Here is a 14,006-nt window from a genome sequence, read left to right as displayed (position 1 = left end):
AGCAAAGCTTCTCCAAGGACAGGGGCAGGTGCTGGTGGGGCAGGAGGCAGAGGAGCCACAAAGGGGCCCCACTGGCAGCAGGAGGGCTGTCATGGTGAGGCTGTTGGGAATTTAGTTTTGGGCGATGGGAGGTCCTCCACTCCAGGTCCCTGGACTATCCACTGCTGCCCCTTCCACCAATGCAGGGCAAAGATGGGGGTCAGAGGTCTCACTGAGGGTGGTCCTTCTCAGACCACCAGCAGCTTCTCCACTCAGGGTCATGTCAGGGCTCTCATTTCCAAGTGTTTGCTTATTTTGGCCCCCTTTTCTCTAGGTTTGAGCAATATCATCAGGAAGTAGAAGTAGTCCCAACAAACTTATTGAAATAATCTTTCAGGGGGCATTCAGACACAGTGGCTAGAATTGTCCGGTATCCTGCCAGCCACGCATCTTTCTCACACTACACTCAAGACTGGGTTGGGGCACATTGTGGGGATAGGGTGGGGTGATCCTGGCTGTGGCGGTTTCCGTACCCTCTCACCTGACAGCCCTCCCCCCAGCCCCCGCCCTGGAAATTGGGTGCCACCCAGAGGCCCTCCTCTCTCAGGGGGCATTGGGCCTGGAGGGTAAAAGAATCCAGCAGGCAGACAGAGAAAAGCAGGTGCTTGGGAGCAGCAGCAGTCTACAAAATTGGGGATGGGGGGAGGGACTGGGGGAGCAGGGGAGAGTGGGGGTGGAGCTGGGAAAGAAGGTAATGACCCAAATGTGACAAAGATGGACACCACTTCTGTGTGTTTAAGCTATGACTGAGAGATGGTGTTTTGTTGTTGTTCTTCTGAATATTTATCTGGCTGCATCAGGCCTCAGTTGTGGCCCGTGGAATCCTCCTTATGTCACATGGACTCTCAGGCTGTCGTTGCTGTCCACTGGCTGCAGACCACACCGGCTTCAGTATTGCAGGCATAGTTGCTCTGCAGCATGTGGGATCTTATTAGTTCTCTGACCAGGGATCAAATCCACGTCCCCTGCATTGCAAGGCAAGTCCCGAGAGACAGTGTTTATTTTAGGGAGAACTAGAGGAACCCTGTGACTGCACACTCCACACACTTTCTCCCAGTGCCCCTGCCTTTCCCTGAGCTTGTTTGAAAAGGTCTCGTTTGCATGCCCTGTCAAGGCGTGTTGGGTGCTGTTTGAGGCCACTGTACCCCCAGAGTCCGCCTCTCTGTAGAGGAACAGACATGTATCCCATTCCTGTTGCAGTGTAGATGGCCAGGTGAGCAGTCTACACCTCATCGCTTCAAACCCTTGGTTCAGGGTTTCAACCCCAGATGTGCCAGTGACTGATTGGACTGTCTCCAGACAATGGGTATCAGTCCTTGAGAGGCTACTCTGATGAATTCCGCCAGTCTACTTCCCTTGAAATGGACTCAAATTATACCCTAGCCCAGTTCTGAAAAGGCACCTCTTAGAATGATCCATTATTTTTCATTCTTCATCCTCCTTTCATCAACTTGCAACCCCGAACTTGTGAGCACCAAGCCTGTCACCAGGCTGCTGAGGCCTCTTCAAAGCCAGCATCGACCACTTCCACTGAAATCAGGGGCAGATGAGAACTTTAATGGAAGAAATCCCAATTATGTGTGACAGAGCAACAGGACTGCAGCCAGGCCTCTTCTCTCTCTTAATATTTCTTTTTATTTGGCTGTGCCAGGGTTTAGTTGCCACATGAGGGATCTTCTATCGTCTTTGCAGCATGTGGGACTTTTTAGCTATAGCTAAAAAGGATCTGGAATGCTGATGTTCCAGAAAAACATCTATTTCTGCTTTATTGACTATGCCAAAGCCTTTGACTGTGTGGATCACATTAAACTGTGGAAAATTCTGTAAGAGATGGGAATACCAGATCACCTGACCTGCCTCTTGAGAAATTTGTATGCAGGTCAGGAAGCAACAGTAAGAACAGGACATGAAATGACAGACTGGTTCCAAATAGGAAAAGGAGAACGTCAAGGCTGTATATTGTCACCCTGCCTATTTAACTTAAATGCAGAGTACATCATGAGAAACGCTGGACTGGAAGAAACACAAGCTGGAATCAAGATTGCTGGGAGAAATCTCAATAACCTCAGATATGCAGATGGCACCACCCTTATGGCAGAAAGTGAAGAGGAACTCAAAAGCCTCTTGATGAAAGTGGAGAGTGAAAAAGTTGGCTTAAAGCTCAACATTCAGAAAATGAAGATCATGGCATCTGGTCCCATCACTTCATGGGAAATAGATGGGGAAACAGTGGAAAGTGTCAGACTTTATTTTTTTGGGCTCCAAAATCACTACAGATGGTGACTGCAGCCATGAAATTAAAAGACGCTTACTCCTTGGAAGGAAAGTTATGACCAACCTAGACAGCGTATTCAAAAGCAGAGACATTACTTTGCCAACAAAGGTTCGTCTAGTCAAGGCTATGGTTTTTCCTGTGGTTATGTATGGATGTGAGAGTTGGACTGTGAAGAAGGCTGAGCACCGAAGAATTGATACTTTTGAACTGTAGTGTTGGAGAAGACTCTTGAGAGTCCCTTGGACTGACAGGAGATCTAAGCAGTCCATTCTGAAGGAGATCAGCTCTGGGATTTCTTTGGAAGGAATGATGCTAAAGCTGAAACTCCAGTACTTTGACCACCTCATGCGAAGAGTTGACTCATTGGAAAAGACTCTGATGCTGGGAGGGATTGGGGACAGGAGGAGAAGAGGATGACAGAGGATGAGATGGCTGCTGACTCGATGGACGTGAGTCTGGGTGAACTCCAGGAGTTGGTGATGGACAGGGAGGCCTGGCGTGGTGCGATTCATGGGGTCGCAAAGAGTTGGACACGACTGAGCAACTGATCTGAACTGCAGGATCTGGTTGTCTGACCAGGGATCAAACCCGGGGTCCCTGTGCATGGGGAGCACGGAGTCTTAGCCACTGGACCACCAGGGATGTCCCCAGGCCTCTTTAAACTTACACTGAACTGACTCACAGTGGCTGAAAGAACAGGATGCCTGAGACCAGGGATGAACTTCCTGCTCCAGGCTGATGATGCCATAAATAGCCCCCAGTGATGGACTGGGAAGCAGCTGAAACCACTGGTGAAATTACTCTGAGTAGCTCAGCATCAACTACACTACAACTAATCTCACTGCATTTGGTGAACATCCTCCAACAGAAAATGAACCTCCCTAAATCGTCCTTCCCTACACGTCAACTCCTCCACTCAGCATGCATTATGAAGTGAATTCATCCTGGGAGGCTCTCAAGACACCGTTCTAGTCAAAAAAGGGCTCTCAAATGGCTGGGGTCACAGCTGGGAAGCGCTGACATGCAGGTTGGGAGCTACGTGACTGGCCGCGCTCGTCTCCCAGGACTCACAGGCCTAAAAAGGGCTTATTATGGTCACCTTGGATGCACAAGTGTCTGTCCAGTGAGTCCAGTGACTGACTAAGAGTAAACGGGAGGAAGCCACCCCTTTCCCTCATCACAGAATGCATTTGCTGTCCCCAGAATGGACACTCCCGTCCTTCACAGGTCACATCTGTTCCTTCCTTATCCATCTGGCAGCCTCCTCCTCATTCCTGGACAAGCAGAATGCTCTCCGAGTTCCTTGTCTTCTTCTTGCTGCTCCGTTGGATGCACTCATATGGATACTAGGTGGCCTGCCTTCCCACCATTCAGAGAACAAGCAGCCCATGAGCTCCCTACAGACTTCAAGCCCTGGACGCAGAACCCGGCAAACTAAGTACTCAAGCAAATGGATGGATAAATGTCACCACCCTGGGCCTCAAGTGGACAGTCGCCACAAAAACCTAGGTCCCAGTTTGGTCCCAGTCAGCTGAAAATTGGCTGAAATGCTGGAAGCTGAGCCAGCGCAGAGGAAACCTACAGCTCCGTTGACTGACTCTGCTTTAAGGCCAGACTCACCCAGGGCGAGACAGGAACCCCCCTGCAATGGAAAGCCTGGTTCAGTGCTTGCTGGGTTGCACCGCTCACCTCTCAGCTCAGACCCTAGGTGCTGGAAGCAAGTCCAGACATTTTACCAGTTACAACTGGGAAATCTAGGTGAAGAGTACACAGAACCTGTTTTAGCTTTACAACTTCCTGTGAACCTTAGTTCAAAATAACAAGCTAAAGTCTGGTACAGTGAGGATCAATGCAATGCTCCAGAGAAAGGTATCAGTTCATATGTGTACTGAGAACCTTTAAAACCAAGTTGTCTGAAAAAAGGAATGGGGATGGTTTGCTGCACTAGCCCCCTGGGGCCAGGCTGTTGCCCAAAGCCCCAGCCCCCAAGGCTGGGCAGCGTCACTAGTGAGTGAGAGGCCAGCTCTGGGGTCAGACTGCCTGGATTCAAACCCAACCTGAATGCTTTCTTACTTATATGATCTTGGACAAGCAATTTCATCTCTTTATAAATCTCCACTTTTGCATCCAAAAAATGTAGTTAAGATCCCAATAGACTTTACTGCCAATTGTTGACTTTTTTTTAAGTGAGTACAACCTGCAAATGGTCCACATCCCAAAGGAGTACCAACCTGCAAGTCATGGCTGGCTGGTGCTCCATCTTTCATAGCGCTCAGGATGGAGGATCCCAATTCCCCAGGCTGTCCACTGGCTCTGATCTCGCCATACCTGACAACTCTCACCACCAGTTACAACCCTTCCAGACTCGCATTGACTTGGAAGAATCAGAGAGGCAGACACATATTTGAGAAAGTTGAGGCTGTTGCCCTTAGTAAGGGCCTAAAACTTCATTAATGGATGTCTGGTAAACTTTCCGGACATTGGCAGCCGTAAGAGGAAATCTGTAAGATGGTCTGAGGGGTCAGTGCCAGCTTAGCCTTGCCCCACAGCACAACCTGACAACACAAACTGCAGATTACCCATCGTGCAAGAGCGAGCGAAAACGTCTTCTCAGCTTCTATACAATGCCAGTTTGTAAGGATCAGTTATTATTCATTTAAAGATTGGCACAAGTATCAAAAATAAGCGGCTGAGATTAATGTAAAGGCTGAAATGCTTTTTTTCCCCATAACAAAAACCACTGCAATATCCTCCAAACTTGGAGGGAAAAATTCAATTTACTGAGATATGGCAGAAAACATGTCTGAGGTGCGTTTTTCACAGCTGGTTTACACATGGAGTGAGTCCAGATGACACAAACAGCTCGTCTCAAGTGGCTCTTGCAGAGGAGCCCAAGGCTGGCCCTGTCACTCTGCAAGGACATCCCTCCCCCACAAGCACTGCGGTGGGATTGATCAATTGGCAAGCTAAGGGACTGCCACGAAAAGCCAAAAATATTTAAGAAACCCAGTAGGGTCTGCAGTGTTTGAAATGAAGTAGTCTTTATTCTTCAGCAACTACTCAGATGACCCCCAGAGGTTCCAAAAGGACAGTTAACAATCCACCCTGCAGCTTTACTTCATGAAGGATGGTGAAATAAAATCTATCATCTGAAGATCAGGCCTCAGCCCTGCGTGAGCCGGCCTCGGGGAGGAGAGGAGGGGACCGCTGCGGAGGCGATGCTATGAACGTGGCGCAGATGTGGAGCAATGGAGACACAGCCAATCAGGGCTGACAGATCGTCTGCACGGCGCACCAAGTCCCCACAGCTCTGAGCCAAGTCGTTTAGAAGGGATTCAGGCCACTGCATTGTTCTCGCAGAGGAGCAGCCAGTGTGCGCCCTCCAGCTCACCAGGGCTGGCTAACCATGCAGCAATTTCATGACAGTTTCTTCCAGATATTTCCTGCTATCGTACTTTGCCTCCAAATCCACCTAAAGTTCACACTGGTGTCCCCAGTGACTAAGAAAGGCTTTGTGCTCACTTTTAACTGTAGTTTATCCTGTTATGCAAAATAATAATTCAAACAAGATAAGAAAACAACACTACAGAATCTTAGGATTGGCTGAGGGCTTTGTCCCAATTCCTCTTTACATGAAAATCCTGTTGCCACACACACACACACAAAAGCCAGCTGAGGCTGCACAGCCTCTAGGATCCCCACGTGACTGGTGAGGAAACTGCAGCTCCAATTCAATAGGCGCCAGGCCCAGGCCCAAGCCCACAAGGCAACATCCTGTCAGAGGGCAGTTTGGGGCCGGAGTGGGTGTTCCACACGCTTTTTTTGCTCCAACTCTTTGCTTAGTCTGTGCTGGGGCTGAAACTCATACATCATTGCATTTATGATCTTGCAAGACTGAAAACAACATAAAAAAACATGCTTTTCTTTTTGTTTTAAAGTTTTCCCCAACGAGGTTTTGCAATCTATTTTTTAAATTAATTTATTCCTTTAGGAAGATTCACATTGGAAAGACAGGAGAATTATCAGTTGCCTAATGCACATCATTAATGGAAAGTAGGTATTTGAAGAGTATTAGTAATTAAGTCCATGAACTCCTTCCTCAGATTTTTCATCCTGACCCTGTGTGCCCCGCCCAATGGATGACAGCTGGTCCACAGCGGGACTCCCCAGGAAGAATCCACTCTGACTGTGTGCTCTGCTATCCAGAAGCAGTGAGCCAGGCCTCTGAAACATTGCTTTTCTGCATGAAAGACCTCCTTGTCTATTGTAGAAAAATGTTGCAACCTTGCCACGAGCCATGGCAGAAGTATCTTCAAGCTGACCACAAAGCAAGAGGCCAGCTCTACGCTCAAGACATCAGTCCTTCTGCATCCCCCTCACCAAGCCACACATACTACAGTCACAGAAAGGCCTCGGACACAGATCAAGCCCAGAGGCAGAGCCTGGGGTCTAATCCCATGGCTACCCCTGTGAAACTGAAAATCACAAGATGGGATGGCAAGGAACCCCTAAAACACAGGGCACTTTCAGAGGCATGGCAGGGATGGGCCGGACAATCTGTCTGGGAGGAAGGGAGCTGCTGGGACACCACAGACCTGATGGGGTAAAGAGATGGTCACAGGATCTGCAGACATCAATGTGAGATAATGTAGAACATCTGGAACATGATAAGTGCACACCATAAATGCAGATTATTATGCAAGTGAAACTTAAAATGGCATTCTTAATCCTGTTTGTCCAGTCATAACGGACCTATGATCACATTCACGCATCACATCTCAGCTGGACAGCCAGTCACCAGCTTCGTGAAGCCCAAACATGTTGCTGTAAAAGGGCTCTACCCACGTGAGCAAATGTCTTCCCTCACCCTGCTAAGTCCAGGAAGCAATAAAACAAAAACTACCAAAGAGAAAAGACAGGGTCAGTTACTGTACTTAGCTCCAGCTATATAACAGAAGTAGACCCTGGCATCAACTTCAAGAAAAAAAATAAAAAAGTTTAAATATTCTCATTTCAAAATGTTGATGTTCTGCTTTCCTAAGGCACAGTTAAGAGGCCCCAGAGAAAAACTGGTAACGCTGAGGGGTGTGCCCTGGAAACGACGTGTCTGTGTCGCTGTGCAGCAGTGACGGGAGGTGTCACTCCAAGGCAGCCAGCTGCTCGATGGCACAGCGGACTTTCTTTGCAGTTTCTTCAAATTCTTTCTGCTTATTGTTGGTTTCCTTTGCCTGGAAATAAAGAATACACACGTGAAACTGAAGCTCTAGGCATGCCCAGCTATATGGGGTAAATAGTCTCATTCACTTCAAAGGCCTCTTTCTTTTTTTTTTTTTTGGCTACACCATGCAACCAGGGATCTTGGTTCCCCAACAGGGATCAAACCCTGGCTCCCAGGCCTAACCATCAGACTGCCAGGGAATTCCCCTCAAATGCCTCTTCTCATCTGAGTTGCCTCACGATAATTATAACAGAAGACACTGATCGATAGCTTTGCTTGTACTGTACCATTCTACCTGCTCCACACACGCTAGCTTACTTACCGCGCCATGTCCCATGAGGTAGATGCCACCTTTATCTCCATTATACAGAAGAGGAAGCCGAGGTCCAGAGTACCATTCACTCAGGGTCACCCGCTAGTCTGTGGCAGAGCCCTGCTCTTCCCCACTACCCTACATTGCTTCTGAAGCTTCCACAGAAAAGTCCACAGCTCTCCTCTCCTCCCTGGCAAGCATCAGCTTTCTCCTAAAACAGAAAACCTGCCACCTGAAGTTGCTCTTTGAATCTGGCTTCCAATCTTTCATTCTGCCAAGTGCTCTCTCCAGGGGAACAAATGACAATTACGTCAGCAAATCCAGAAAGCTCTTTCCCAAATTCATTCTACTTGATTTCTCTGCCATATTAAAAAACAAACAATAGGTTTTTATTGGGTTAAATAAGAAAAACAACAGAGGTAACTTTTTTCAAAAGAGGGTGGTGGATGCAGTGGCAGGAGCACAGAGCACACGGTGTGCTACCGGGTCAGACCCCAAGCCCCAGCTCTTCCTTGGCCGCACACCAGCCAGCACCCACGTGGCTGCCTGACCAGTCAGTGGTCCTTCAAACTGACCAGCAGCATCTCAATTAAATATGGGGTCTCATTAATTCAGAGCATCACGACAGACAACACTCGTTCCTTGTTTTCAGTATTTGTAAACTGCAACATGTAATTCTCTCACCTGGATAAATGTCTGTCTTAAAACTGTGCACTGCAATCCCATTGCTAATTTAATAAATGGTTTAAAAGATCAGCTCCCAACCTTATTTCCTATCAGAGAACAGACAAGGTCTGCATGCCAGCCCACCTCCAGGAGCGATGTACTCTAGATGGTTCATCCTGGAGCTCTAGCAGGAAGCAGATGGGCCTCTGGTTACACCCATTCCCTGCACTTGGCTCTGACCCCAAACCTTACTGTCCACATCCACTCACAAGCATATGCCCATAAGGAAACAAGAGGACCTGAATTTTTGTATCAGGGATATATTATTTGCAACAAACCTCACAACTGGGTGTCACTTTAGAGCAGCCCTATCCAACAGAATTTTTTGCAATCATGAAAATGTTCAATTGTCTGCACAGTTCAATAAAGTAATCACTGGCCACATGTAGCTACTGAGCAGATAAAATGCCACTAGTGAAACTGAATTTTATTTGATTTTCTTTTTATTGGCTGCACCACAAGACTAGCAGGACCTTAGTTCCCTGACCAGATATCAAATCTGTGCCCCCTGTAGTAGAAGTGCAGAGTCCTAACTACTGGACCAATAGGGAATTTTCCCAAATATACACATTTACCAATGATCTGGAAGGAAATACACCAGTTAATGGTGGTTTCCATCGGCATAGGGGTGAAGCTTTTGGTTCTTCCTTACAAAAGCTTTATATTTTATACTGATAGTTTACTTTATAATTAAACAAGGTAATAAAAACAAATGCATAGACTTTAAAGTATTTTGACTTGAGGAGAACAAAAAAGCAGTTGCAAAATAGAAGCAAACCATTTTCTTCCAATCTCCCCACTTTTCTCCTGGGTGTTTACACCTGGTTCTGATCTGGTTCTGCCCCCACTGCTGACACCCAGATAAGGCAGGCCCAGCATCTCCTGGGTCTCCTCCTCCAGTCCTCCTAAGCCACCTTCCTCAACAGGTTAACTGCCTTCTTCTGTCGGATCACAGGATCACGAGCACTCAGTTTTCCAGGACTGCACTGTGACAACTGTGGCGTCTGTCTTCCTACTTGTTCCAACTACCAAAGCCTCTTGCCTTTCTCAGAGACACACAATCTGGCTGCCATCTCACTGTACTCGCCCCTTCTCCCATTAGCACAGACATGGCTTTCCAACAACTGTTCTCAAAGTACACAAGCTGGTCTTTCTTTCACTTTGAACAGGGCTGGCAAAATATGCCCTGTGGGACACATCCAATCAGCCATGGCCTGTTCTTAACCCAGTGCTAAGAATGCTTTATGTTTTTAAATATTTGTGGGGAAAAAACGAACAAAGAATAATTTCTAGGGCTTCCCTGGCGGTCTAGTGGTTAAGAATCCACCCTGCAAGGGACACCAGTTCGCTTCCTGGTCCCGGAAGACCCCATATGCTGAGGAGTAACTAAGCCCATGGGCCACAATGACTGGACCTAGAGCCTGCGCTCCACAACAAGCCCCTGCAACGAGAGGTCCCGGCACCACAACCAGAGAGTAGCCTTCACTTGTTGCAGCTAGGAAAAGCCCGAGTGCAGCAACGAGACTCACCACAGCCAAAAAATAAAATGAATAAGTAAATATTTTTTAAAAAAAGGAATATCTAACAGAAACTCTGTGGCCCATGATGGCTAAACACTTAACATCTGTGGCACCTCACAGAAAATGAACTGACCCCTAACCTCAAAGGCCCTCTCTAGCCCTCCTCCTAATTCCAACACAGCAGTTCCCAAAACCTTCACTGAATACATAGCTTTACTGACCACTGACTTCTCGCTTCTTGAAAAACTTTTCCATTTTGTCCTTAGCATTTAAAAAGTACCATATTAGACAGAATTATGTATATTGATGTCTAAAAAAGAACATGATTTTCAAGTTGAAAAGGATCTCAGAAACCATGGGGGTCTATCCTCCATTTTATAGGCAGGAAACTATGATCAAGACTGGTCTAAATTCACAAAGTCTGTGAGTGGCAGAGACAAGTGTTATGTCTGGACTCCCTGCCCAGGGCTTTGCTAAAAAGAAATTAAATACCTGAATATTTATTCTTCATAAAGCTACCGGATTTAGCACATAAAGAGAGAGGATACTCAGTTAAATGTGAACACCTTATAAACAAGTAATTTTTTAGTAAACACCCACATAAAATGTGAGATATATTAAAAAATTATTCCTCGTGTACCTGAAATTCAGACTTAACTGGGAGTCCTGGTTTTCTCTGGCAACCTTACTTCTCTACAGCCCAGCCTGTTTGGGAGCTGCTTCTTTAACTTATGGTTTCACTCTCCCAATAACCTAGTTTACCTGTGCAAGAGTCAAAGTTTGCCTGCAAAGATCTCTTCAAGGTCCAGTAGGACTGGCACTATTTTCTCCCAATACACATAATGCCCCTTCCTGACACACTCTCTACTCTGTCTCCAAACCCTCTGTTCCCACCTCTGCTAACACATGAACACACTCTGTATAAAGGAGCTACCATCTCAGTTGTCACTGAAGGCAGGAATGCCAGCCTAGCCCTCACACGTCCCACCACCAGAGGTAACCACACACTGAGGGCACCTCTACTCAGGGCATGCATTTTTTTCTGATTGTACAACCCCAAGGCGACAGTCTAGGTCACATGCTTTTCTGTCCTTTTATATCTTCACACACATATCTGAGGGGTTTAGAAAGTGCTGAGGAAAAGCATCTATGCAGTGTTTGTGAGGGACTAGGAGTTTAGTACTAAAGATGCTGAACAGGATTTGCTCTTGGTTCTTATTTCCAGTGATACATACGATTTTGTTCTTGGTTCTTTCTTTATCCAGTTTCAAAAATTCACTGAGGGTTAATTCTTCAAACTGCTTCTTGACAGAAAGGAATGCACAACCAGATGAATGCTTTTTATGTTCTTCTCTAGAAAAAACAATACACGAGCATGTCAACAGAGACAGTGAAGTAAAGGGAGAAAAGTTCATTACCACCAGTCTCCCTCCCCACCTCAGAGACACACACTGCTCTGCTTCAGGAGCAGAGTATGAATTCTGAAGTGGATGGAACCAGTGCCCAGACCCACATTCCCACATACCTCATCTCAGCATCTTCTTGGTCTGTGGACAGCCCCCCATCCCCCTCCTATGGCTGTTATATTCTATCTGGAGTCCTTTAGCAAGCAGTAGGAAAAGTGTTACAGAGTGTAAATCTAAAGGTACCACATGTTAAAGCCCTTAAAAATCATCCAGGAACCGTTTGCAGTTATCTCATTTTATTGGACTTATTACATAATCTATTGGTTCAGAGAAAGGGCACTACTGGCCTGGTTTCTCCAGTGAATTCTTGTGCCTATACTACCATTCTCTCCAGTGGGAATTATCCCTGCATAGCAGACTGCACTAGAACCAGAATAGTCTGGGGACTTCCTGGTGGTCCAGTGGTTAGGACTGTGCACTTTCATTGCTGAGGGCCCAGGTTCAATTCTTCGTTATGGAACTTAAGATCCCACAAGCTACTTGATGCGGCCAAAAAGAACAAACAAAAAACCACAGCAACAACCCAGAACAATCTGGAAGAAACACACAGCCACACAAATTCCAAGAGGACAGCCAATAGTAACTATATAATCTGAAAACATTACAGCACTTGGAAATCCACTCCCAAGAATACAACCAGTATTTCTCCACTGATCCCTGGTATGATCACCATGCCATCCCAGTCAATACCGGGTCACAAGAGCAAACACGTTACGAAAAAACAGTAATACTCTTCCTGCCAAGAAGACAAACAACTCCAGAGATTCTCTAGGGCAAAAAAAGTCAAGTTGTGGAAGCTACTGATTCTGACGGGGGAAAAAAATGGGAGGAGAAAAATGGGGTATTACATTACAGGAAGACAGCTGTTGTCTGTATGAATATATGCACGCATGCAGGCACACACACACACAAACTAGACGCGAAGAACAAAATCCACAACAACACTGAGTGTATCACTTTAAGGTGTGGTTTTTCTGCTGTATGAATGATAGTCCAGATAATAAAGCTTCAGATTTAAAAACTCTAAAACAGGAAAGGCACCTGGACAGCTCTAGGTCACAGCAGGATCTGCTCCAGCATTCTAACTTAAAAGGTATCAAGAACCCACAGGAAAATGCCTTTCTTTAACATCCACCCAGAAGGATATTCCGCCAAATCGGGTTGGATTAGGTTGAAAGCATCACCAAAGTGCCAGCAGCAGACTCATCCATTACAATAACTGTTTAGGGCACAAAGGAGGTTGGAAAGCTGACGCTCTTTCACTAATCCTTCAAAATTCAGGTTTTTTGGGTTTTTTTTGTTTTTTGGAGGAGCCCAACACAAAACAAAGGGTCCCGTTGGAACTGAGGCACCCACGAAGCCCAGTGAGGCCGGCCTGCGGGACTTACATAGGGTCGTCATCTGGTTCCCAGCCTTCCAACTCCTTGAAGCAGAAGAAACACTGAGCCAAGTCGGGCTCGTTCTCAGTGGGACAGTGGATGAAGCCTGCCGCGGCCATCTGCAAGGGAGAACTCAGCTCAGGCCCCAGCGCGGAGGAGGGAGCCCACCGAGGGCCCGGAGCCCGCGGGAGAGGTTGTCCCGGGCCTGGAAGCCCACAGCAGGGTTGGGGCCCGAGGGAGAGGTCGCCCCGGGCCCGGAAGTCCACAGAAAGGCCGGAGCCCGAGGGGGAGGTCACTCAGAGCCTAGAAGCCCACAGAAGGATTGGAGTCCGACGGAAACGTCGCCCCGGGCCCAAAAGCCACGGAAGGGTTGGAGTCCGCGGGACCGGTCGCCTCAGGACGGGGGCGGGACTCTTGGGGCGGGGAGGACCTGGGGACTCAGGGAGGTCTTACCCGCTCCGGGGTGCAGGCGCAGCCCTCTAAGAAGGGCCAGTTCTTAAACGTGGAGACGCGGTGGTCCTTGAGGTAGAGCTGCCAGGCCGGAGGCAAAGACTGGGCACCCATCCCGCCGCCGCCGAGCGGTGCCGCGATTCAAATCCGGCGGTTGACGGCCTCCGCGAGGCATGTCGGGAACGCGCCTCCCGCTGCCTTCTGGGAAGTGGGAAGCTGTGTGGCGCGGGGCATGCTGGGAGTCGTAGTCCTCTCGCCGCGTGACTCTGCAGCTGCTCATTCGCCACCGAGAGAACCACGCCCCGCGCTTACTACTTGCTAACAGCGGTGGGAATAGAAGCTGGGGACGTGCTGAAGCCTCCGTGATAGTTTCAAGGAATGGCCCCTGCGAGCACGAATGGATTAAGCTCTTTCAGCCTGCAAACTCGATTGGTTTTGTGGGTGCCCCATTCCTGAAACCATTAGTGCTAGCTTCCCCAGGCGTTGGACTGGCCAGATTGGAATATGTGCTGAGGCCCGTCCATCTAGAAGGCATGCATCATCCGGGGAAAAGGTGACAGTCACATAGATGAAGTCTACAGCTTAACCTCCACCCTTGCTGGAGTGAGCTGTTCGCTCTT

General features: G+C 47.7%; 1 protein-coding gene across 1 annotated transcript; it reads right to left on the bottom strand.

Moving 5' to 3' along the window:
* Nucleotides 1–5,336: 5,336 nt before the first annotated feature.
* Nucleotides 5,337–13,588, bottom strand: BIRC5 (baculoviral IAP repeat containing 5). The gene is made up of 4 exons (XM_006064105.3): nucleotides 13,390–13,588; nucleotides 12,946–13,055; nucleotides 11,327–11,444; nucleotides 5,337–7,542 (listed from the first exon to the last, which is right to left on the bottom strand). The coding sequence occupies exons 1-4, from the start codon at nucleotides 13,498–13,500 to the stop codon at nucleotides 7,453–7,455; spliced, it is 429 nt and encodes a 142-aa protein (XP_006064167.1). The 5' UTR covers nucleotides 13,501–13,588; the 3' UTR covers nucleotides 5,337–7,452.
* Between the last annotated feature and the right edge of the window lie 418 nt (nucleotides 13,589–14,006).

Source organism: Bubalus bubalis, chromosome 3 (genome assembly GCF_019923935.1).
Source record: "Bubalus bubalis isolate 160015118507 breed Murrah chromosome 3, NDDB_SH_1, whole genome shotgun sequence".
NCBI lineage: Eukaryota > Metazoa > Chordata > Mammalia > Artiodactyla > Bovidae > Bubalus > Bubalus bubalis.
This window is presented reverse-complemented; position numbering and strand designations above follow the sequence as displayed.

Excerpts from the sequence above, each read along its gene's own strand:
- BIRC5 (XM_006064105.3), bottom strand. The coding sequence starts at position 13,500 with ATGGGTGCCCAGTCTTTGCCTCCGGCCTGGCAGCTCTACCTCAAGGAC. Across the intron at positions 13,056-13,389 it reads GCGCCTGCACCCCGGAGCGG|ATGGCCGCGGCAGGCTTCAT; the intron begins GTAAGACCTCCC and ends TCTCCCTTGCAG. Across the intron at positions 11,445-12,945 it reads GAACCAGATGACGACCCTAT|AGAAGAACATAAAAAGCATT; the intron begins GTAAGTCCCGCA and ends TGTTTTTTCTAG.